Source organism: Coffea arabica, chromosome 2c (assembly GCF_036785885.1).
Source record: "Coffea arabica cultivar ET-39 chromosome 2c, Coffea Arabica ET-39 HiFi, whole genome shotgun sequence".
NCBI classification, from domain to species: Eukaryota; Viridiplantae; Streptophyta; class Magnoliopsida; order Gentianales; family Rubiaceae; genus Coffea; species Coffea arabica.
Window position 1 is genome coordinate 2,649,843 of NC_092312.1, and position 23,314 is coordinate 2,673,156.

Here is a 23,314-nt window from a genome sequence, read left to right on the forward strand (position 1 = left end):
TACATACCAAATCTTTGTTCAACGCATTAACGAAAAAGACGAGCTCAATCTAAGTGTCACTGTAGGAAACTGCATCTGGTATATATTTCATTGGCAGCGTACGTTCCCATCTGGTCATTGATTATCCATTAAGTTGGAATGTTTTCACCTAATCTTATCTGTAAGAACCTGTTCCTCCCATTTGGAGCTTGCTACCTAAGAGCATTATTTGTTAAAAGGTTACAGCAGGCTTTCTATTTATATATATATATACTATTGCCAGATATCCCTTGATCGACAATTCTCCGCTGCTAAGACCGAAGATCCATGGTGAACAACTCTGCCAACTTCAACAGCACAAGCAGAAGATACTTATTAACTTGGCCAACAGGGCAGACTAGTTCAATACAGTTGATGAAAACACGTTTAACCAAGATGACTGGCAATCTCTGACGATACATATAAACTCCCAATCTTCTCTGTTGTAGTTTACACATTTTCTGAAGTACCATCCTTCACATAATTCCCAAAATACATGGGTACATCTTCGCTGGCTCTCGCATTTTTTCCAATGCTTCAATCAGGAAACTTGGGGCAACCCCTCCCCTAAAAAAAAAAAAAAAAAAAACCAAGGATCTACCTTTACAACCACGGCAATAACAAATTATGAAGCCAGACTGACTAGCTCGAACTTGATAAGGTATAGAAGCCACAACCACACATTTTAGAAGAATCAGTGTTTTGAGATTTGATGCCATCCATCCTTACTGCCACGATGAACCGCTATCCTACAATCAAAATTTTATTGCCAGAGAAGAAGGCAGAGGTGTCATCAACCAGTCAAGCGTTAATTTCTGCATTACATCGATGCTCCCTGCTGCAGCTCCTTCTGCCCCAAAACATGCTTGAACAGGTTGCCTTTCCCAATCTCACAGCCTCCAATTTGTCTGAATCAACTGATGCGGATTGTGAGGGAGTAGGAGAATCTCCTTGCGTTTGATTTTCTCCAGCTTCAAAATTAGGGCAAGGCCCATCATTGCATGTACACAAAGGAATAGCAACTGAAGGAAATGGACTACAAGTGACAGGACAGAAAAGATCTGATGAAACAGCAACTACACGGTTCTTTCTGATATCCTGTGACCCAGAAGGTGTTGACTGCTCCTGTTCTCGTGGATGTAGCATGCAAGGCGTACATAAGCCCAGAGATAGATGCAATTTACTTTCCTTTGCAGGGGTACCAGGCAGTCTACTGAAAGAGACAATACCATGTCTGCAAAGAGGGCAAGGAATAGAACCAGGTGGACCCAGCAATTCAGAAGGAATGTTGCTTGTCGAGCAAAGATAGAGTGCACATCTAACGCAAAGTTCATGCCCACAGCCTAAAAAGTACACACCAGAGGCCAGGTCCAGAATTAATTGATCATGACCAGGAAAAAAAAATGTTCTCCCTCTATACACGAGTAGCATGCATAAAATACGAGTAACCCAAAAAACTCCAATGTAGTGCATATATATCACAACTAATTTTTTGTGTATAACACATATATTGCTTCAGAGTAGCGCCCCGATCCTTCTTACTGCTAAAATGTCTATAATCACACAAACATAGAGCTGCTTTCCTACATATAGCTAGAAATGTCAAAGTGTTGCAAATTGAAGCATGAATTGCAGTTAGAAAAGGAAAGATTCCAACATCAGTGTAGGATCTACTTCTAAAGACAATTGCAAACATGATATTGCACAAAGACGGACAAAGGGCAATGATGAGAAGGTTTTTCTAATTTCATGTGCAAGCTTTAGCAAGTTTATCCCTGGAAATGGTACAAGAATAATAGATTTTCGGAACACAAGAAGAATGACAGAAATCAATGCTCAGAAAAACTTCAAAAATCTCTGCGAAAATTTTTATCATTTTGGCATAAAGGTGAGCAACGATCAATACAAAAGCAGAGGTGGCATTCACGATGACCCAAAGGTAGGATGTGCACTCTTATCTTTCAAATAATTGTGGAAACAGGAACTATTTGACTTTTAGTTATGGGGAATCGACTCTCATCTTCAAGGCAACCAAATTAATAACTCTCATCCTTTAGAAACTAACTCAACTCTTATCTTCAAGGTAACCAAATTAGTAACTCTCATCCTTTAGAAATTAGAGCTCTTGACTTCTAATCCCCCTCCCCTCTTCCTGCGTCTTAAATCCCACTCTTCCCCTGCTTAAAAAATTTTTTTAAAAAAATCTCATCCTTTAGAGTTGACGGGACAGGAGTTATCTCTTTAGGTTAGGTAGGCTAACCATTAGCTAAAACTAGAACAAATCAAACAGCACGCCTTCTATAATGTAAGAGAAAGGGAAATCAAAAGAGAGAGAAAAGACCTTCAGCAGCTACTGAACATGCTCTTTCAAGGCAAACGGCACACGTATCGCCATCATCAGAAGGGGTTGCTGACATCTGCATCCCACACTCTCTGCAAATTTGGCAAATAATCAAGCTAATTGAACTACTTAAAGTTCTTTCTAAGATCTCAAAATCATTCTCATCATTTATCACACAAATCAATTAACTTTTCAAGCATGCTCTGAAATAGTACAATGCTTGAACTTTTAGAGGAAAACATATACAATAGAAAGGTATTGCCACACATATATTAGAGAACCTAAATTTACCACCTTGCAATAAGACCAGTGACCAGTAAACTGATTTTGCAGTACCTCACAAGAAAAAAGTGCAAATTTCAGTAATTACCTTGCTATGTTGAGCACACTCATCAGAGGAAGTGATAAATAATGAGAAAAGGGGAAAACTGGGATTATTGAATTTGAATTTGGAGTCAAAAGTGGTTCAAGCCAGTGACGACCCCACATTCTGGCAACATCAAGAGGGAGCCAGCTGAAAGAAATCATGTATACATCAAGCAGGGCAACAAAAGAAATGCAAAAGATGGGGAATAATTACTATAAAATGCTCGATGATCTAAAGTAAGAATAATAATACTCAATAAATTACCCATTGCAATTTAATGTCATCCTATTGGCACCCTTTGCAAGGAGGATCTGCATAAAAAGAAAACCGATCTAAATATAACTAGAACACCACAAAATAGAGATGGTCAAGGAAGAACTAATCATCACCTGACAACACTTTAAATTCCCCCCACAAGCAGCATAATGCAGAGGAGTGCTTCCAGCTCCTACAAATCAAATGTTTGGCAATACATAAACACCAACCACTAGTAAGAATCACAATGTGGCTGACAATAAGATACATCCCTAACATTATAGGGAGCATGCTACCTATTAAATCCATTGAAGTTCCATAATGAAACGTCACAGCTGAGACACTGGCATGAAGATCAAGAAGCAGCTGTACACAATCAAAATATCCATTCAACGCAGCCATATGGAGTGCAGTAATTCCACCATCAGCAGCTTTATTTACAAACTTCGACAGTGCACTATCAAAAAAAAAAACAAATAAATAAATAAATAAACCAGAACAACCACAGTTTGTTGTGTGGAGCTCCTACTAACATGAATTGGAACATTCAGTACATTCTTTGAAGAATACTATTTGCAGAGCCCAGTTAGTTCTGTTTCCTTCTCTAAGGGCTCCATGATCAATATTTTGAACATATACCAACATAATTTTGACAGTGCACCTTCTCATAAGCATAAAAAAGAAGAATAGTAAATAAAAGTCCAAGAACCCCGCTCTTTTTATGTATTTCTTCTTCAAGAACTCCCTTTCATCCCAAGTTGTTACACACATATTGGCAAGAAACCATCATAATCCCACAACTCAGAAATTTTTTCGGTTCAAGAATGGAGAAGAACAGTTGTAGCTTGATCCGTCCCATTAATCTTAAGATACAAAGAAGAAGACTGATGATGTCCTTATAGGAAGAAGAAGAAGAAGACAAAAGGAGCACATTAAGGTGACGCACCTTTGTTCGTGCTTGCTTTTTACAATTGAAACATCGTTTGTATCACCAATTTTTTGAGTTTCCATAGATTCAAAAGGAGCACTTGGTACAAAATCAGCCACAACAAGTCTCATACATCTTACATGCCCATTCACTGCCGCAAAATGAAGTGCTGTCCGCCCACTAAGATAGTCTGCTCTTGTGACCTAAAAAAAAAAATGAAGCACATAATTTAGATAAAAGCTCAGGTAAAAATTCTCAAGATGCAAATGTAAATATTTTTGAAGCCAACCACACCCCCAACGTAATTCCACCTGGCAAAGCTCAGTTTAAGGAGATTCATCAGTTATTTCTCAAAATTTCTTAAATGCATGTTTGGAAAAGGGGGGCAGGAAGAGGGTGTGATGGAGAAATTATTCAGCAAAAATGAAAACTCACATTGCATCTAAAGAGAAGAAGAGTTTGAACAACTTCCCAATGGCCATACCGACACGCCTGCATCAATGCCGTCTAAAGCAAAATAACCAGAAGAAATTTAACAGATCCGCCAATATATCTGATAATATTGGGAAAAAAAATAGCTATAGCAGCAATCAACAATAAAGTGTCAATTGGGAAAAAAAAAAAAGAAGCAGCAAAATTAGTCAAGATTTAATACCTGACCGCAATAATTTCTCGAATTCGCATCAGCTCCGTTTTCAAGCAACAATGCAACAATCTGAAAATTCCCAAAACGAAGATCAAAGAAACCAACCCAAAATGCGCCAACAAATGCACATGATTAACTAGACCACTCGTTAAAATGGTTAATGGATTTTCAATAAAAATGCAAAAAAAAAAGGCTTATAAAATCAAATTGCAGCTAATCAGAAACGAACCTCGTTGTGGCCTTTAGCGGCAGCAAAGTGAAGAGGAGAATTAAGCCCACCAAAGGTTGAATACTTGGCCAGACATGGGTTGCAATCAAGCAACATCTTTGCTTCCACAAAATCGCCATCCCTGGCCGCCGATACCAACCTCTCACCTGAGGCGGAGCACCCAAAAGAATTCCCCATCCCACCACAGCCCAAAAAGAAAGCCTCAGCTATCCTCTCTTTTTATTTTATTTTATTTTATCTTTTTGAGGAGTATAACTATCAAGAATAAAATGGAAGTTGATGGGTTATGTGTATCAGTACTTGTAAAAATGGTGAGAGATTAGGTCAACTGTCGTTAAACAAAATTTCAAAAAAAGCAAGAATCAAATGGAAAGATGATGACTAACAACAGATACAAAGGGAAGAAGAGGAGTTTTCTTTGTTTATTTATTCATTCCCCTGCAAGGGAGATGATGTGGAAGACAATTTTTTTTCCTTTTCTTTTTAGACGGGTTGTGGATTTTAGGCCCCGGGAGTGGGATATGGGGGGGAATTTTCCAGTGGTTTTTATTTATTTTTTCTTCTTCTTCTGCTTCCTGGATTTGTAAGTTTGGAATTTGAGGGTTGGTTGGAGTGTGGAACACTTTATACCCCCAATGTTGACTATTTATATTGAAGTTGAAGCACCAGAGTATAATTAGGACAGCGAAACTGTTTTGCTTTGAGAAAACAAAAGAGAGAAGAAAAAGGGGAGAAAGATGTGGGGGACTCTTGCTGACTGTTGAAATGTGATGCCAATTTTCAAGGCAAACTTTAACTTTTTCTTTTCTTATTGGCTCTTTTATGTTAGGAACGAAGAAAGGGGAAGGACATGAAGATTATTATATAGTAATTATATATATATATATAGGTAATTAAGCAAATAGGTAATTCTTTTACCGGGGGAACCAAAAGCCAAAAAGCCTCTAGCAATCGCAGGCTATGGTCTCTCGTTGAATTGTTAATTTTAGAAATTTGTATAAATATATATATATTATAACAATGATTTAATTTATATAAAATAAAAAAAATAATTAAAAAACATATTCACGAAAAATATTTTAAAAATTCTCGAGAAAATGACAATCCATATCTTACCTTCATTTTCTTATAAAGTGTTGCATTTGATTTGATTTGGTTTGTGTTTTCTTCCTTGAGCTCGGGCCCGCACTTGTCGCCCGCTTGTCTTTTGGTTTGTTGGCCCTTTTCTTTTTCTTTTTCTTTTTTTTTTTTTGTCCTTTTTGGATAAAACGTTCCAATCCAGTACCGCCATCCACGAGAGAAATCTTTTTTTTTTTTTTTTTGGTGCTAGCAACGATACATTGTATAACCTACTTTATCCTAATCTATGGGGATAAAGTAGATCAAAAGAGTGCTATGACACTATTTTTAGATTTTTTTTGCTGCAGATAAGGTTTGAATCCTCACTTACAACCCAAGAAGGAACTTAAGTCCCTCCCTGATGGCCGCTGAGCTAAGCTCGGTGGTTTATCCATGAGAGAAGTCATCCAACAGAAGTGGCAAGTTACCACTGGTAACATACAATCAATTAAAATAATATTTCGCTTACATCATAAACATATTTTTCAACCCATATTTTTATATTTCTAACCATCTTTTTATTTCACATACATCATATCACAAAAAATGTTATAGTAATTATTTCAAATAATATTATATCCAAACAAACCCGACTGTATTGCCATACATGTGTCTTTGGTCCATTTTTGGGTTTGTTGGTCTTATTATCATCAGTTAATATAATATAATACGAGTACATTTTATATACACTAACAACGTATACATTATCATTCTTAGATTCATAATAACATGTGTATAAATATTAAATTTTAAATTTAAATTTTACGTAATTGTCATTCATTCAATGCAAACAGCGTATACACTGTCAGTTTAAAAAAGCTTAATCTATATAATATACTATATACCTAGATGGATGGACTGATCGGGAGATCGCCTTTTTCATGTGGGATTGACGGCAATTGCGTCCTCTGCATTTGTCTTTCTTATTCCTTTTTGTATTACTACAAGCTATGGTTGGATTTGATTTATCCATTGTGTTGACCATGGTCACACTCATCAATTATCAAACCTTTTCCATGTTTGCAATTTCGTTTTTATTGATTAATATATATATATATATATATATATATATATATTAATGTTTTGCGACAGGGAGCAGTAGAAGTGTTGGGTCTAAAGCAATTGCCTCACATTGCTGCCATCAACTTGAATCTCAGTGACATGGAGAAATCATTACTCATTTTCTTGCTGAAAAAAAGGTAAAGGAGTCCAATCCGGCTTGGTTCCGGATTGTTTGGGTCTAAAGTAATCACCTGACATTGCAGGTTGAGGTCGGTCTCGCAACTTTTTAGGTTCTGGGTTTAAATTTGCTGATCTTTTTCTCTCGTTTTTTAAATTTCATTTGTATTTTGATTAAAAAAAAATTTTAATCACTTTTGTAGAGTGTGTTTCATGACGTGCATCATAAAGTACTTATTTTATACACAACTTAAAATTGCGAAATTAAATGTTCAATTCAATTACGAATGCATGCGGATATAAATATCCTTTCATCACCAAAAATATATATATATATATATATTACGGATGCGGATGACAAGGTGACGACGCCAACCAAGTTACTTTGTTGGGGGATGTTTTTATTTTTGTGTACTTTTTCTTTAATTTAACTGAGCTACTATAAAGTGTATTAAAGTTGGATAGATTAGTTGGGAACGGTTCTGATATTTGAAGAGCGGACAGCGGCCTGGACAACAATTGCCAGCCAGCCAAATGGAACATAAGCGCGTGAAAATACGGCTGAAGCGGGGATGGAGAGGGAATACCACCATCGGGTATTCGGGTTGGGTAAAGGGTATGCCCCATAGCCCATTCGAGTTGCTTTTCTCAAATGTGAGTTTTTTTTTTTTTTTTTTGGCAACAAAATGTGAGTTTACAAATAGGTTATATTCCACCGTATGTTTTGGATATCATAATACTCGTACGCTTTAACGAAAAAATACGAGGAAAAAAAAGGTTACGAATGATGAAGTGCAATGAACAATTATTAGAGTGTCATCAGCAATGCTCATTTCTGTTAACCAATTAAAATCATAATTGAACTTGGTAGATTTAAGACAGCATTATTGTCATTGGTTGGTAGAGTGGAAGACTCTACAAATTTGTCCACCTTGACACAACTCAACGTTCACGTGAACTTGAGTAAACATGTCCCTAAAAAGAAAAAACTACTATTCCGAACCAAATCATACAGTTCATCAATTTTCATGTCTCATGAATTGCAATGATCAATAGGACAAAGTAAGGACACTGCACTTCTCTATCCTATGTGCTAAAGCTAAATTGCATGTATTTATGATAATATTAAACCTTTTAATCCTCTATATATATATATATATGTGTGTGTGTGTGTGTGTGTGTGTGTAAACTGCAATGGTAAGAGGGTCATTTCTTGGCATTGATAGAAATGTTTAATTTTCCGGACTAATTACTTGTCAAGTTTAATTTGCGATTCTTTTTATCAATGAAAATGTTCTGACCCTCCGGGGCTTGATCTGATGGTTGAGGTTGCTGAAGATAGAGTCTTAGATTCTTGGTTCGAAATTTGTTGCCAGCAAATTGTGTAGGGTGTGGAATAGTCTGCGGGATCCCCTCCCTGCGGGACACCTCTAAAAAAATAGTAATAAAAATGTTCTGAATAAGATTATGAAACCTATTAATTTCATATCAAAATGCAATCTAAATAGAGAATTACATGCCTCTACTTATTTGTCCGATTGGTTGGCACCATCAGACTGGTCAAAAAAAAACCAACTACCCAGGTCGCCAAGAAGTTTGCCCCGGACAGGTACGAAATTTCTCCTTTATTATATTTCTTTGGAATATGCTGTCACCAAGAAATGGTGACCCGAAGCCGAATTAGCTGAGCTGATGAGTGATGACGATCTCTTTTCTTCAGGTTGCATTAAAATAAATATACAGACATAGCGGAGACGATTGACATTCAACAAATGATCCTCCACTATTCAAAGCAATAATTAGTCAATTGTGAGCTGATTGATATTTAAGTTCAAGACGATGCAATGGCAACAAGCTGGAGAGTGGAATGAATGAATTGAACCGAAAGATCCAGGAATGAAAAGGACTTTCAACTTCAAGAATGCAGTAGCTACACCTAAACTATAACATATTATCTTCTTCTTCTTCCTCTTTTTTTTTGGGAAATACATCTTGACTCGGGAAGTAAACCAGATGATCAATGAAGGAATTAAAACCAAACCTTCTTTCCCATGCTTTGTCAACCCCAAAACAGCAGCCAAAAATAATAAATAAATAAAAATAACCAACGCTCACCTACTAGGAAAATTGGAAAACACGTTTATGACGAGAACTTTGACAGAAAAAAACAGATGATGAAATCCTTCTTGTTAGCTTTCTAAAAGGCTAAAGCCACGCTCAATCCCTCAGTTTTTAAACCAACCGAGCACCTCACTACATTTCCTTAAAAAAAAAAAAAAAAAAAGGGGAGAAAATAAAAATAAAATCAAAACAGCAAGTAACCATCGTGTGAAGCAAAGTGAGCACACCAGCAAGCAGGGAAACCTTTGCTACTGCAGGTAGCCACCACAGTGTCGTCTGAGAGTAGATGATGCACCATCAATTCGATTTACATTCCCCAATCCATAACTTCAGGTAAGTGCATGCAAAAAGTGAAAGAGAGCCACTCTTGATGAAAGTCGGCTGCCTCCCCCTCTTAATATCGCTGCAAAGACACCACAAGCCTTGCAACTCCTTCAGAAACGAAGCAAATTACAGAGCAAACTGGGTGAGAAAATAACCAAAAAGCAAATCTCCAGCGGGCACGAGAGATCTTCAAATGTAACCACCAAAACTTTCAAGCAAGCCGTGATGTGATGATACCATTCTATGATTGTAGTTCAACTTAGCCAACACATAAATTAGGTTCTACAGCAGCCTCAGAAAACTTCTGATTTTTGTCAATCCATCACAAACAGTCTGTGACACCCGATCGTTTTTGAGGTACCCAGGAGAGCTTTCTTTAATCGCCACAACTATGTACCAAGCAGCCCAATCAATTACAGTATGTCCTTTTATCCTTTCTAGCAGTCTTCCTATTGAAGCAATAATTGCCCCTTAAGGATGCAACAAATTTGCTGTTGGTTGAAGATGATTATGGAAAAATATACAATACTTCATAACGAGTAAATGAACAATATGAGAATGACAAAGTTCACTATTCATTTCATAGCCATATTATTGATTATGGTTGATATTCATTAAACAAGTTGCCAAGCATTTACCACCACTTCACTGCCACAGTGATCTTCTAGGACAAGTATGATAATGTACAACCATGCAGCTGACACTTGAAAGATAGGTAGTGGCCGGTGGTAATAACCATCCTTTCCCCAGGCAAATGCCTAGGTTCAAATCCCTCAACGCCCCAACAGAGCAAGTTTGATTCTGTCATTTAGTTCACAAACGGTTCCAGAAGGGTCAGACCATTTCCTCCACGGCTGGGGAAGTGGGAAGAAAAAGATAGATGAGAAAACTTGTTCAAGACACCACCATTCTTCTTCCCAATATACCACCAAGAAAACATTTCCCAGACAATAGTGTGTGTTAGCGATGCAGGGTCAGAAATGTCAGGAGATTTCAATCTTCAGGAGCTCAAGAATAGCATTTTTCATCCCAAACAAACATTAGCCTGTTGAAATCCCCATTGCATTTAGTCTGTCAAACGGTCACCCTCTACACGTACGCTTTTATCATCCTGGTCTGAGTAATCAGAAGCACCATCATCATCTATATCGGAATCTAGATGGGGTTCTGATTCCCCACCATGCTTGCCGTTGTTCTGAGTTGCAAAACCATCGAATCCATTGTCTACAAAGTTTCTCTTGACACCATCCATTTCATAATCCTCTCCGTCCCTCCTATAGGTAACCAATGCTTTGTCCACCTTGGCCTTTCTTGGACTCAACAATATCAACTCAGCCAACTTTCTCCTAGCCAAATACAAATCATTTGGCTCAATCAACTCCCCCTTCTTATAAGCCTCTCTAAGAAAAACTGTATGCAACTTCCCATGATTCCCCCTCGTAGATATATAAAATATTCCCTGATGCTGAAGCAGAAATTCTTTGAGCTTTTTTGGCAAATCCATAGCCAATCTAAAATGTGCAATCTTCTCCAAAGTTATCTTCTTTTCTGTAGTCAAAGACAACAGCTCATGAATCGTTGCAACAGCCCTCTTCTCCATCCTCTTTTGTGCCTCGAGTGACCTCAAATCATACTTGGAGACATCCTCATAGGGAGACCAATACGGCAACCTCTGCCATTTCCAAACTGCAATCTTATAATACTTTCCAATTTTAAATCCAGGAGGAAAATTAACAAGAAAAGAAAAGCGAATATTCTCTGCATCTGCACCCTTCTCTCTGTACTCTCTTTCCCTGGCACTCTCGATAGCGCATCTAGCCAATTTGGGGTCCTTTTCCACAGTTTCAATGTACTTGTTCCTCGTCTCCACAGCATCAAACAATCTAAAAAATTGCGGATACTTCAAAACTACAGAAAGTTCAAAATCATCGGGAAATCCAAACTCTTTCCTGGCAATCCGGACATGTTCTAAACGGAGGCGACCAGTATTAGAGAGCATTAACAGCTTCCGGAGTCGAGTTACCGATTCAGGAACCTGAGCCAAAAGGGCTTGATTTTCTTGCTGAATTTGGAGGTGGGCTTGGCGTGACAGCCTACAGTATAGGATTCTTTGAACAGGATGCTCAAATATTTCGAAAACGTGGGGGAATTTGAGGATAAACCGACCGGCTTCCAACTGTTTGAATCCGATGCGGCGGGAGAGGCCGTCCAATCGAGAAATGGAGAGCATTGAACTGGGTTGGGAGAGAATGAGGTCTTGGAACTTGAGGACTTTGCGGATTTTCTTCTCCACTTCCATGTAATCGTCGAATCCGTGGTCGCGGACTCGTTGCTGCTTCTTGGGTATAGAGGTGGACTGGGACATGGATCGCCATTGGAAAACGTTGTGGATAACTGAGAAAGATCTGAAGGGCGTAGATTCAGATTTCAGGAGTTTAGTCGAATATCCCAGGAAGGAATGCATTTCGACCCTCTTTCTTTATTTGGGGAGGGTTTAGGGCTTTAGATGAAGGCTTGGCGGATACGTCGTTAGTGGCGAGGGCCTTTGGAGTCCTTTGATGTCTCGTGTGCATTGGTTCGAACAATTGGAAGACATTTCGGACGGGAGTGCGCTAAACACTAGTGTTGTTAGACTCCGACCGGATCGGCCGATTCGACCAGTCCGATCATGAACCAATTTTCTTTCTAAATTAATTTGTAGTACAAAATTCCTTTGGTTAAAAACCAGTTAAAATCATCAAAATTTGGTTAAGCTAATGATCTGGTTTGACTGGTTGACTCGATTCTCAAATTTTTCTTTCTTTTTTTTTTCCAAATATAATTTGAATTACTTAAATTGTAACACTTTTATTTGTTAATATAAATAAGAATATGTCATCTATTAAGTGTAAATATCAAAATCACTCATTTTCTTGAATGATCCCTAAATCAAAATGTTTTCATTTCTATGTTCTTATCAATTTAGTATCAGTGATTCCAACTTGCATTAATTTGTTTTAATTTAAATTTTCAAGTAGTTTTGGAGAATGGATATATTTTAGCCCCGAATTTACATTTTTATATATAATTAGGTGTATATTTGATTGCAAGTCTAATATTTTTAAAATATTTTCTATGGTTGGCCAAATATAACCAATAACTTAATTATAATATTTTTGAAACTTATAAAAATATAGAATAATTATAATATCATGACAACGTCAACGGATCTTTGAAAATGATCTGATCGATCCGATTAATTGACCCCTAATCCAGTAGTTTAATCGAGTCACTGTCTGATTCGAGTTTAACAACATTGCTAAATACAGCAGTGCTTTGCAACGCCAGCGTAGGAAGATCAGAAGAACCAAAATGAAAACGTGGTATTGCTTAATACTACTACTATATGTTTTGCATAATATGTTTGAGTTACTGGCTGAGTATATGACGGTGTTAATTCTTCAGTCTTCTGCAAATTCTTTAGAAGACTCAACCTAGTAAGCCCATCAACTAGCCTGGGCCTGTCCATATCTTTGAATTTGCAACCCGTCGCGTATTTCTAACACTAAGAGCACGTACTCAAACTAGGCCTGTCAATTGGGCCATCTTAAATGAGTTTTAATAAACTCAGATTCGACCATATAATTAGTACTACTTTCGAAGTTCATGTTATAAATTTCAGATTGATAAATATAAACCTCATACCTAGCTCACAAAATGTTCGGATTGTAAGTCTAATTTAGAATTAGTTCAAACTCACTTATTGTTCCCTAATTTCCTCAACGGTTTATTTAATTGGTACTCATAGGGCACTTGTTAATATATATTTCAAATATTATATTTTTAAAAATATAAATTTAATTAGAAAAAAAAATAAACATTAAGGAAAGCAAGCAAGATTAAATAAGAAAAATATCTAAATGCAAGAGAAGATAGTAATTGTTAGTGTGTGTACATATATATAGTAGGTTAGATGAATATTTAGTGGAAGTAACTGATTCCCATTTCAAGAAAAGTCCAAAAACTAATATATTTAACTTCAATTTGCATGATAAATGAGTTCTTATGGAGATTGCCGCCGTCTGATTTCACCTACATTGATAAATGGGGACTACAACATACAACCTGGGCCTCGCTATAAACCTAATAACCCTATGCCATTACTAGAAGCATTCTTAATGGCAGCGGGTACAACAAGAAGCAGTTGTATGCTGAAGGCATTTAACAAAAGATTGTGCTAGTATAAGGTTTGGCTTTGCTAGGATAAACATAGGAGTATTAGTTAGGCCAGCAAATGGAAGAGAAGGAAGTCCCTCGGGGTTGACTCGGATGATCTCGTGACAGCCTAGTTAAGTCTCGAGATCATGTGTTCGAATCATTTCTCTACCGCTTGTGTATTATTGAGAGGCGAGTGCACAGATATGGGGAGATTAGTCCAACAAAGCCGAGATACTCCCTGTGTTGGAAAAAAAAAAAAAAAAAAGGAGAGAAGGAACAAAATAAGAAGATAGCTCAAAAGCAAGCCTGCCCTCAAAGGACGAAAAACAATTGACACAGTAAAATTGTAGTATCTATCATTCATTACCCCAAAAGTTTGAGAAATGTGCATGCAATATAACAAAAGAAGACAATTCTGCAGCCAGTATATGTATATGTGATGTAATGTAACCCTATTCAACAAACTAACATGCACCACTGACAAATACAGAGAGACAGAGAGAGAGCTGACTTTAGTATTTCAATAGGCCATCCGAGTCAATACCCGAACCACCGTCCACCACGGAGACGACGCCATTCTATCTTTAGCCATTGAAACAAAATACTATCTCAAGAAAACCAGTCAAGATTTACCAAGGTTCGCTCTTGACTCGAACCCCCTTTCTTTTTGTGCCAATTCTAATCAACACCCTAACCCCACTCTCGTTTAAATAAACAAATCTTTTCATTATCACCCAATAAGAGAGACAAACCCATTAAAAAAGAAAATGGCTATTTAATTATGCTTTTACACCATGCAGCACTCGCACATTTCGCTGGCCGAGTCAACTGCACTCGAGTGCAGATCTGATACCTTGAAGAGTGCGACCAATCAGGGCATTCACGGTATCGATGGATTCCAAAGTCAGCTTGGATGCTGGCAAGCTGTTCACCAATATTTGGAACCCAACTGTCAGCAAACAACCGTTGCTGCCGCCACCAGCAGTAGCTTCTTTCCCAAAATTTCCACTGGAGCTATTAGGCCCGGCTGAGTCAGGGTAACAATCTGGAACTATTGAAAAACCTGATGGCAGCAAAACCACGCAAGAAGAATCCCCCCCGCTCATCACCACATTCATTGCCGGTATGTCAACCGCGGCATATACTATCAGAGATCCCGACACGTCTGTGGACGTCTCTTGCAAGATCAGCATGCCATTTTGATTTGAATTTGGAGACGTAGCCTGCGAGATTAAGGAAACCAAATTTGCATGAGGTGCAATAAAAAAAAGTTTCATATGTTAAACAGTTCTATATAGGCATATGAAAAAAAAATAGTTACTAACACTTGAACGAAGAAGAGAGATGCTGTTGCCAAGATCCTGGCCTTTAGCTATGTGAAACATCTGTTGCATGGCACCATCATGGGATAAGACATCCCACTGGGACCTCGTCTGTTCATTCCGTAGGAAGTCAAAGAGACGCTGCTCTGACACGGGCATCCAAACGGTAGATGTGGCACTCAACACGACACCAGGAGGCTCACCTGGGTTGCCCATGCTCTTCCGCATTACCAATTTTGCTTCATCTGCATTTCCAACTTGGACAACCTCCCATTTGTAGACTGTTGCGCACACGCCAGCACAGAAGTTATGAGTCATGCGTTGTGCAAGCTTCGCAATGCTCCTCCTACCGCTTGGACTAATTACTGTCATAAATGAAGCTCTATCAGGTTCAAAACTTGCAGTTATAACGTCACAAGTACATGACTAAAAAACGGCCACGCCTTGAGAGAATAGGCAGTAAATCGTAGCTATAGGAATTCACAAAAAAATAATAGAGAACAGGACTCGGACCTCCATGATCTCCACCAGGGACGGTTGAAGACGTTATGACTGCCAGGCACTCACATTGTCTCTCAAGGGTGGCAACCCACTTTTGTGCACCAAAGCCCAAGCCTGACCTAAGTAAGGGCCGGTAAGATTGGTGAACATTACTATCATCATATTCCATGTGTTCAACCCAGATGACCTGCAATTTACTTGTGAAGGTTATATAATATAGATCTTCCAACCAGGTGAAAGCACTCGATCATAGACATAGCATGTCAGAATTAACTTGAGATGATATTGCATATGCCCATGCGTTTCTTGTCTTTTAAGAGGTGATGTCATATTATTGGAAAATTGAGGAAATGCATTACAGTTTGACTTATAAGATGAGATATAACCAGCAGTATGTCTATAAAATTAGCCAATATCAAGGAACAAAACATAAGGTCCTCATCAGGATGACCAAGGAAAGTGGTAGTGATTAAGACCAGACCCTTGCTTGCTTTCCTTTGTAAATCGTCACTTGATTACTTGTCAATTGTAGCAACTCACTATTCCTTCTATAAGCAAGTCTTATTCATTCAATGACAACCACTCATGTGTGTGTGTGTGTGAGAGAGAGAGAGAGAGAGAGAGAGCAACAAAACTTGCTACGATAAGAATATGGCAAAAATAGTTTTTGAAAGTCCACAAATAGAAGAAATAAACTATCGGTAAACACATGCTCCACGGAAAGAGGAAGTGTGCAGTCAATCATAAGGGTGATACCAAGATTTGCAACAAAAGCAACAAAAGTTACATTCAATTGAGAAAAAGCTGCATCACTAAATGCAAATTAAGGGAAAAAAGGAACTACTCTTTTATTTGTATTCCAATATATATATGTCTACCAAGATTAATAGATAATATACCTTGCCTTTGCAAGACTAGAATAGAAGACATTTTACAGATAATACATCATTCCTGATAATAAAGAAGATCTCTGTGCATGTGTAAATGCATATCTCCATGATGCAGGTCTCTCTCTCTCTCTCTCTCTCTCTCTCTCTCTCTCTCTCTCTCTATATATATATATATATATATCTCTCTATATATATATATAGAGAGAGAGAGGCATTGCGTGTATATTTATACAACAGAATATGCAAGCTTCAAGACATTAGCCTTTCATTTAACATTAATATATTCATCAAGCAGAAGTAGAAGCAAAGATTTCTATCACTATTATAATCCAGATACCCTGATTCACACATTTCCCAACTGGCAATCGACTAATTCAGCAGACACTAAGAACCCAAACTTTGAGATTTGATGACTATTATCACATAAAACATTACAAAACTATCTCATCAGTATTTTATAGTAACCAAGATTTCGAGCATTTGAAGACAAGAAGGCATTGGACTACTATCAGTTCAGACTCAGAAGGTTCTGAAAATGTAAAACATCTCAGAACCAAAAGCTGGAACTGGTGGGACTCCATTGGCATGATGTCATCTTCATGTACATCATAAACACAAAGCAAATAAGCAGCCAAAAAACATAACAAACACATTGAAATGAATTGCACTAAAAGATTGGTGACAAAGAAGATTTTCTAGTCATTATTTACCTTGGCATAACCATTTGGCATATCTTGCACAATGCAGCCAGAGGGGAGCCTTCTGCAATCAGAAAATATTTGTGCACTTGGCCCTCCTCTGATGGAATCAACAGAAACATCAACCACAGCCCAAAAACCCTCAGCATGCTGCTTGCAAAACCGGAGAAACTTCACTTCACGAACAGGGACCAAAGGTGAAAGAACTTGGAACTCAGCATGCATCTAACAGATACCAAACCAAATTCTGGCATTAGCAATTAACAAAAAGAGGGCAGAAAAGAAGAGATTCTTTCCATTCTGAGGGATATATGCAAGTGAAAGTAGAAGAAATAGCACACCAGTTGCAAAGCACCATTTCTTGTTCCCCCCGTGCCATCCGTAACCACATCAATAGTAGAGGCTCTCCCAATCATACATGAAAAGAGCTCGGTCCACCGGTTCTGAAGAATAAAACAGAAAAAATATTCATAGGGAAATACAAGTACATTAGTTTTTTACAAATATGCAAACTACAAGAAGCAATTAAATAAACCGAGAAGCAGAAACCATCATGTACATAAATCCATATGTAGCATAAATCAGGTAAATATTTGTAGGCAGAGAATAATGACTGTTTGATTGAAACAAATAACTCGAACAGAACTAAGCAGATTAATTATGGCAATAAAAGTGAACGACCTACCGGGTCCATTAATATTTCCACAAGAGATGTGCTGTTAATAATTACAGTTCCAGTTGCCTTTGTTGCTTCTGTTATGAAATTACTAGGTTTCGTGCCGACACAAGGAGGAAATACTCTGTTGTATTCCTCAAGGTTTAATGCTTCACTGAATCCATCCAAGCTTCTAAACCAGAGGGGGTTATCAATTTGAGCCAGCTTTAAGAGTTCATCCATTGCTGCCACAGCAAGCTCCAGGTACATAGATTTGTCAATTGACACATCAAAACTCGTCATGCCCATAGAAGATCTGATGGTAGGTAGGATGGGCAAAGGATTGGTAACTGCACTAGTAAAATCAAGGCCCATCGGCACTGGAGTGCCAACTGAACTTAAGGCTGCAAAGGCATTTCTTCCTACCGCAAGCTCCAAATCAGAGTTGCCTGGGGCTATAGGACTGGCCAAGGATGACAATGGCCTACCCAAAAATTTGTTTGCCAGGCCACAAATTCGACTAAGTTCATCTCTCAGACGAGCATTTTCAATCCTAAGATGGTGCTCCTCGATAGAAATCTCTCCAAGAGCTGCTGCGCCACCACAATTGCTGCAAACTGGATTCCTCATAGCTTCTTTCATTGCAATATTTTCAATTCGAAGCTTGTCATTTTCTTGCTTCAGCATGTTATTCTCATGGCGTTCCATTTGAGTCTAGTGAATGCAAGACATGCTCAGTTTGATATTTCCATGAGACAAATTTCAGCAATGAAAAAAATGGAAATGAAGCAAAGAAAAAATCCGTGAAAGTTACCTTCATCTGGGTTCTTCTATTCTGAAACCAAAACTTCACCTGCTTGCTTTCCAAGTTCAGTCTCCTGCCAAGTTCCAACCTCGCCTTCTCATCAGGATGGGGATTCTCCTTAAAGGAACTACAATATTTAACCAGAAAGAAAAACATATAAAAAGACAAGCCAAGTTTCGTCTGTGTCAAATCTAATATAATTATTATTCACCACTAACAAATCACAAGACAAAAAATTTAGACAGTTAGTATAAAATGAGCTCACGCTTCCAGCTCTTGAATTTGAAATGGAGTGTGCCTATGATATTTCTTTCTCCCAGATGATGAAGCTTTGTCTCCCTGGGTGTCCTGATCATCTCCTGATGCCCCTTCAATGTTGTCACTCCCAGACCTGCTCTCATACTCCTCCTCCTTGGACTTGTCCGCATCTCCAGGTCCAAAATTTTCCCCGATCAAACCCATGTCTCCAGCACCCTCCATCTTGGGTTTCTGCATTTAAGTAAATTAAAGCTCGTTCCCCATATTAATCAATCAAACTATAACCAAGAAGGAAACAATTTGAAGGGCAAAAATAATTTCATCCATTATATTGATAATACATGCAAACATGCATATACACAGATACGAATTAGACAGAAAGAAATGGCATACAACGGCAAGGGAGAGAGGCAAGGAGTTGAATATAGGCTGGACCATAGGAGGAGGAGAGACCATATGCGGCTGAGTGTGTGCCAAAGCAGAAGTGGGAATGGTGCTGTACAGATTATCAGCCATCATTAATCCGGCATCCCCACCACCACCACCACTACTACCACCGCCAATGAAACCCCCAAAACTCATGAAAGGAAACGGGTGCGATTGACAATGAAAAGAAGAAGAAGAAGAAAGAAAGCTTCCTTTTTCTTTTTCTTTCTTTTGATGCTTAAGAAAGACTCAAACTTTCTCACCGAAAAGGCCAAAATCTTCTGCTATCGTTTTGAAAATGGTATTTGCCTAGATTTTCTCCATCATGATCTCATCTTTCCTTTGACATCAAAGTTCACACACAGACACCCAGACACACTACTGGGGACTAAGTAACAAAGCACCATAAACTAGTAGGGAGAAATATTTCCATCTCATATTCTAATCCATGTCTACCACCATAAAATTACTCGTATCAGCATTCACTTGAGTTGCACCGTGTTTGGACCACGTTCTACGAATACTTCATAAATAAAAAGAAAGGAAAAGAAAATCAACTCAACCCACCAACCAAAACCCACAAAATTTAAGAACAGCCAAACGGGTTGGTACAAGACAACCAAGATACCTTATTGCACCTTTCACACTACTACTATTACTCTCACTATTCTACTAATAACCCTTTACCCTCCCCTGTCTCCCATGGCAAATGTGAAAGGTTTGAAGAAGAACATGAAAACCCTAGATTTGGGATTTTGGTTTGACTCCTGCTCAGTCCTTAGCTGTAATGATGAAGAAGAAAGGCCCCTCCTTCCTGCCCCCTGGCCCTGTGCCCCCGTAAAGGCGTTGTAGAAAAGCATAAAGTAGAAAATGAAAGGTTTTAAAAGAGCATGGATAGCGAAACAAGAAAACTGGAAAAAAGGTGAAAAGCCACCAGAACTTCATTTTTTATTTTTTTATTTTTTTTAGAAAAAAAAAACCATTAAAAAATGTGGACTTTTCGGTACCTTACAAAATGAATGCAACCAAGAATATGAAAAAGACCAGTTGACTCTTCCCTCCCCTTTTTCCACCTCCTCTTCTGTTTTTTTTCTTTTTTAATCTCCTTCTCTCTTCTCTCTCCCTCTCCCCCTCTTCTCTTTTGGACTACTGCTCGGCTTTATCCTCCATTACCAAGTTATCGGGGTTTCTTTTCCTGTTTCCTTGTGAGATCACGGAACCAATCCAAAGCAACCAAAAAAAAAAAAAAAGAAAGAAAAACATTGTTGACCGAGTACCACAGGGGAGTGGTATTTTTCTTACACAAATAGAAGGCGTAAAAAGCGTGCTTGTTTTTTGGATGTGTAAGATGTACTTGTGTACCAAAAAAAAAAAAAAAGAGAGAGTACGAGACATAGAGATTGAGGGATGAATACAAAGTCTGAGATTCGCGTGGACCTTTGGAGTGGAGTTGAGTCTGTGTGTCTCTCTTTTACAGCGTTCCGACTCTCTCTCTCTGGATGCTGAATTGCTGCTGATATACGTTGGGATCTGTTTATTTTTACCAAAAAGAAAATGAGTAATCTACTGTTAGTAAAAAAATAAATAAATAAACAAATAAATAAATTGAATGGGTTTGATTTTATAGCGTAGAGTAAAGGATAGGTTTTTTTTCTTTCTTTTTATTAAATTAAGAGCTGACTTACTTACAGCAGTGACTCCAATGGCAATGGCGCACGTTAGTCCAATGCTAGGTTTATAGTATTTGTTTAGAACGAATTTCCAAGTCCCGACTCGTTGATGAAATCGAAACCCCCCCCCTATTATAAAGAAGAAATTAAAGGAAAAAAAAAGCAAGAACGAATGAAGAAGACGGACAGGGAATGGTTTTAATGCTGTCGAGAGAATCAAACCTAAGAGGCTTTTGGATATGGAGAGAAGAAGAAAGGCTTTGGATATGGATACTCGTAACTCAGCTGCTAAACTTGCCGTGGCTATGGCTATGGCTACTCTTTCACCCCCTACTACTCACTAAGTTATAGGATGTTCTTCTTTGTAACGTTGCATCTGTTCTATTCCCTCCACACCTTATTTATTGACCGCTTAGTGGCACGCATACAAGGAAACTTTATCATTTTCACTTAGATTTTCTTTTAGGTCATATATAGATATGAATGAAATACATTTACTATTGTTATTATTATTATTATGATTGTACAAATTGTCCGCGTGAGTAATTTCTTTTCTCAAGGACTAAATATTCTTTGGAGACTAGGATTTTGGTAAGTAATTTAATTGCATGCATGATTGAGACCATATCTTCGAGAGTGGCAAATCTAGCACAAATATTTTCAATAAATGTGTGAGATGATTATGCTTAGTGTTTTCCTTTCCACAACCACAAGGCAAAGACAACGTTCGAAATCGAAATGTCCGCCCCACGCGTGGCTAATATCACTGCCGGTAGCGCGCGTGCGATTGACTCTACACTCGACTGGACTTGGGGTGTCGCCAAATCTCTCCATATAAGTCATCAAATCTCTCCATATATGTCCAAAGCCTTCGGCTGGGGTACTTGGAAGAGGCTCCTCAGTTGACACGTCCGGCTGGACAGTTGTGGGGAACCTTAAAGAGAGGACTTTTATTATTTATTATTATTACTTGTAATTATCTTCAGCCGAGCGAGCGAGCGAGCGAGCGAGCGAGTCAACCCCCACACGGACAGAAGAGAAGACGTTAGGATTTCTCTCTACTAACGTCTTCTTCTGTTAGCTCCAATCTGTTAGTGGTTGGGGCGGTGGTCAACAGGTCAAGTTAAAAATTGAAGAATTAGACCAAGCCATTGACAAACTGCTCCCTTTCTTTCTTAATTACTATATAACTTTCATTTCTTAAAGATTTTTTGGGTTATTTTATTAAATCCGAACTCTAAAATTATCTTTAGGCATCGATGTTCCAACGTACCTTGAAATAATGCCAACGCTTGAAGGCTATATCTATCACACGCCAAAAAAATTTATTAAGTCTTGATTGATTGTTGGCTAGTATTATATTATTTAGGTTCTACTGGTAAAACGACGACCCTGATGGAGTTTGAGAGTATATATATTATTATGCAGGTAAAGTTGTGAACCGGGGCTTCTTAGACCGACGGTGGAGGGTAGAGAGATTATAGAGACTTGACTTCGCTAGAATGGTCCGACCCAAATGGAATTTCCATTGATGGAGGGAATTCGATGCTCGCAATATTTAGGGTTAGGGACTGCGACTAAACTGGCTACGATTCTAGGGGCTTTCATCTTCCTTCTCCAGCGCTAGCTGCTTTCCCTAGCTAGCATAAAACAGCTGCCCATACTACATACACCCTTTTTGTCTGCAATTTAGCCTCTCCCATCGCATTCCAAGTAATTCCATTTTCTGTTTGTTTTGGGTTGGTGGATGTTACATTTCCATTTCCTTCTCTCTTCTTCCTTTTTTTTTTTTTTGGTCCGTCCAGTTGGACTGCTACATCGCAGTACACCCTGTGTGTAATTATAATTATCTTGTGTATATTTAGTTTTTTTTCGAGTTATCGCCGCCCATGCATGCACAGAATGCTGAATCTCGCCCTGTTGCCATCCAACCATTTATCCAAAAGAAAATGGAACAAAAAATCTCATGCATGCAACAAATATACCTACTAGCATTTAGTTCTAAGCTGATTATCCTGCAACTGCAGGTTTATATAAACGAAACTAGTTCCATCAGAGCATCTGCTGAAACGATGTTTAGAAAAACAAACCAAAATTAGATCCCAACAAAGGAAGTAGTGTTGAGATGTTGTGGAGAATTCAATGACTAGGGCGTCAATTAATGAAGAAATACATTGAAAAAATCAATATGCGTGGACTAATGTTAGCTCCTCCTCCTCGTGCTCATGCTCATTTATAATGAAACAGATTTCAGTTAGTGTACTTTTAATGAGGAATTGAGCTCAATTGTAAGTGATTATTGATTTAATTACTCATCAAGCTATCATATCCACATGCAGGTTCACACTCGGGATTTACCAATAAG

General features: G+C 38.2%; 3 protein-coding genes across 8 annotated transcripts; all 3 read right to left on the reverse strand.

Annotated features, from left to right (window-relative positions):
- Positions 1-310: 310 nt before the first annotated feature.
- On the reverse strand, positions 311-5,428 carry LOC113725062 (E3 ubiquitin-protein ligase XBAT33-like). 4 transcript variants are annotated; one of them, XR_011835691.1, is made up of 11 exons: positions 4,785-5,428; positions 4,565-4,624; positions 4,345-4,416; positions 3,928-4,112; positions 3,278-3,438; positions 3,116-3,174; positions 2,991-3,037; positions 2,730-2,873; positions 2,360-2,451; positions 701-1,361; positions 311-585 (listed from the first exon to the last, which is right to left on the reverse strand). XR_011835691.1 is itself a non-coding variant. In XM_027248034.2 (10 exons), exons 1-10 carry the CDS (start codon positions 4,959-4,961, stop codon positions 820-822), a joined length of 1,539 nt encoding a protein of 512 aa, XP_027103835.1. In that variant the 5' UTR covers positions 4,962-5,428; the 3' UTR covers positions 311-819. The 4 variants fall into 4 exon arrangements, 2 of the variants coding, with proteins under 2 accessions (XP_027103835.1, XP_027103836.1); XR_011835685.1 differs by having other exon boundaries at positions 696-1,361; XM_027248034.2 differs by having other exon boundaries at positions 311-1,361.
- A 3,807-nt stretch (positions 5,429-9,235) lies between these two features.
- On the reverse strand, positions 9,236-12,205 carry LOC113725063 (protein ROOT PRIMORDIUM DEFECTIVE 1-like). The gene has a single exon (XM_027248036.2). The coding sequence runs from the start codon at positions 11,989-11,991 to the stop codon at positions 10,594-10,596; it is 1,398 nt and encodes a 465-aa protein (XP_027103837.1). The 5' UTR covers positions 11,992-12,205; the 3' UTR covers positions 9,236-10,593.
- A 1,341-nt stretch (positions 12,206-13,546) lies between these two features.
- LOC113725064 (homeobox-leucine zipper protein ANTHOCYANINLESS 2) lies at positions 13,547-20,164 on the reverse strand. 3 transcript variants are annotated; one of them, XM_027248038.2, is made up of 10 exons: positions 19,247-20,164; positions 18,861-19,084; positions 18,605-18,722; positions 17,821-18,504; positions 17,477-17,578; positions 17,148-17,360; positions 15,560-15,734; positions 15,050-15,411; positions 14,578-14,947; positions 13,547-13,962 (listed from the first exon to the last, which is right to left on the reverse strand). In XM_027248038.2, the coding sequence occupies exons 1-10, from the start codon at positions 19,433-19,435 to the stop codon at positions 13,937-13,939; spliced, it is 2,463 nt and encodes an 820-aa protein (XP_027103839.1). In that variant the 5' UTR covers positions 19,436-20,164; the 3' UTR covers positions 13,547-13,936. The 3 variants fall into 3 exon arrangements, with proteins under 3 accessions (XP_027103839.1, XP_027103840.1, XP_027103838.1); XM_027248039.2 differs by lacking the exon at positions 13,547-13,962 and having other exon boundaries at positions 14,055-14,947; positions 19,289-20,164; XM_027248037.2 differs by lacking the exon at positions 13,547-13,962 and having other exon boundaries at positions 14,055-14,947; positions 19,247-20,163.
- Positions 20,165-23,314: the final 3,150 nt, after the last annotated feature.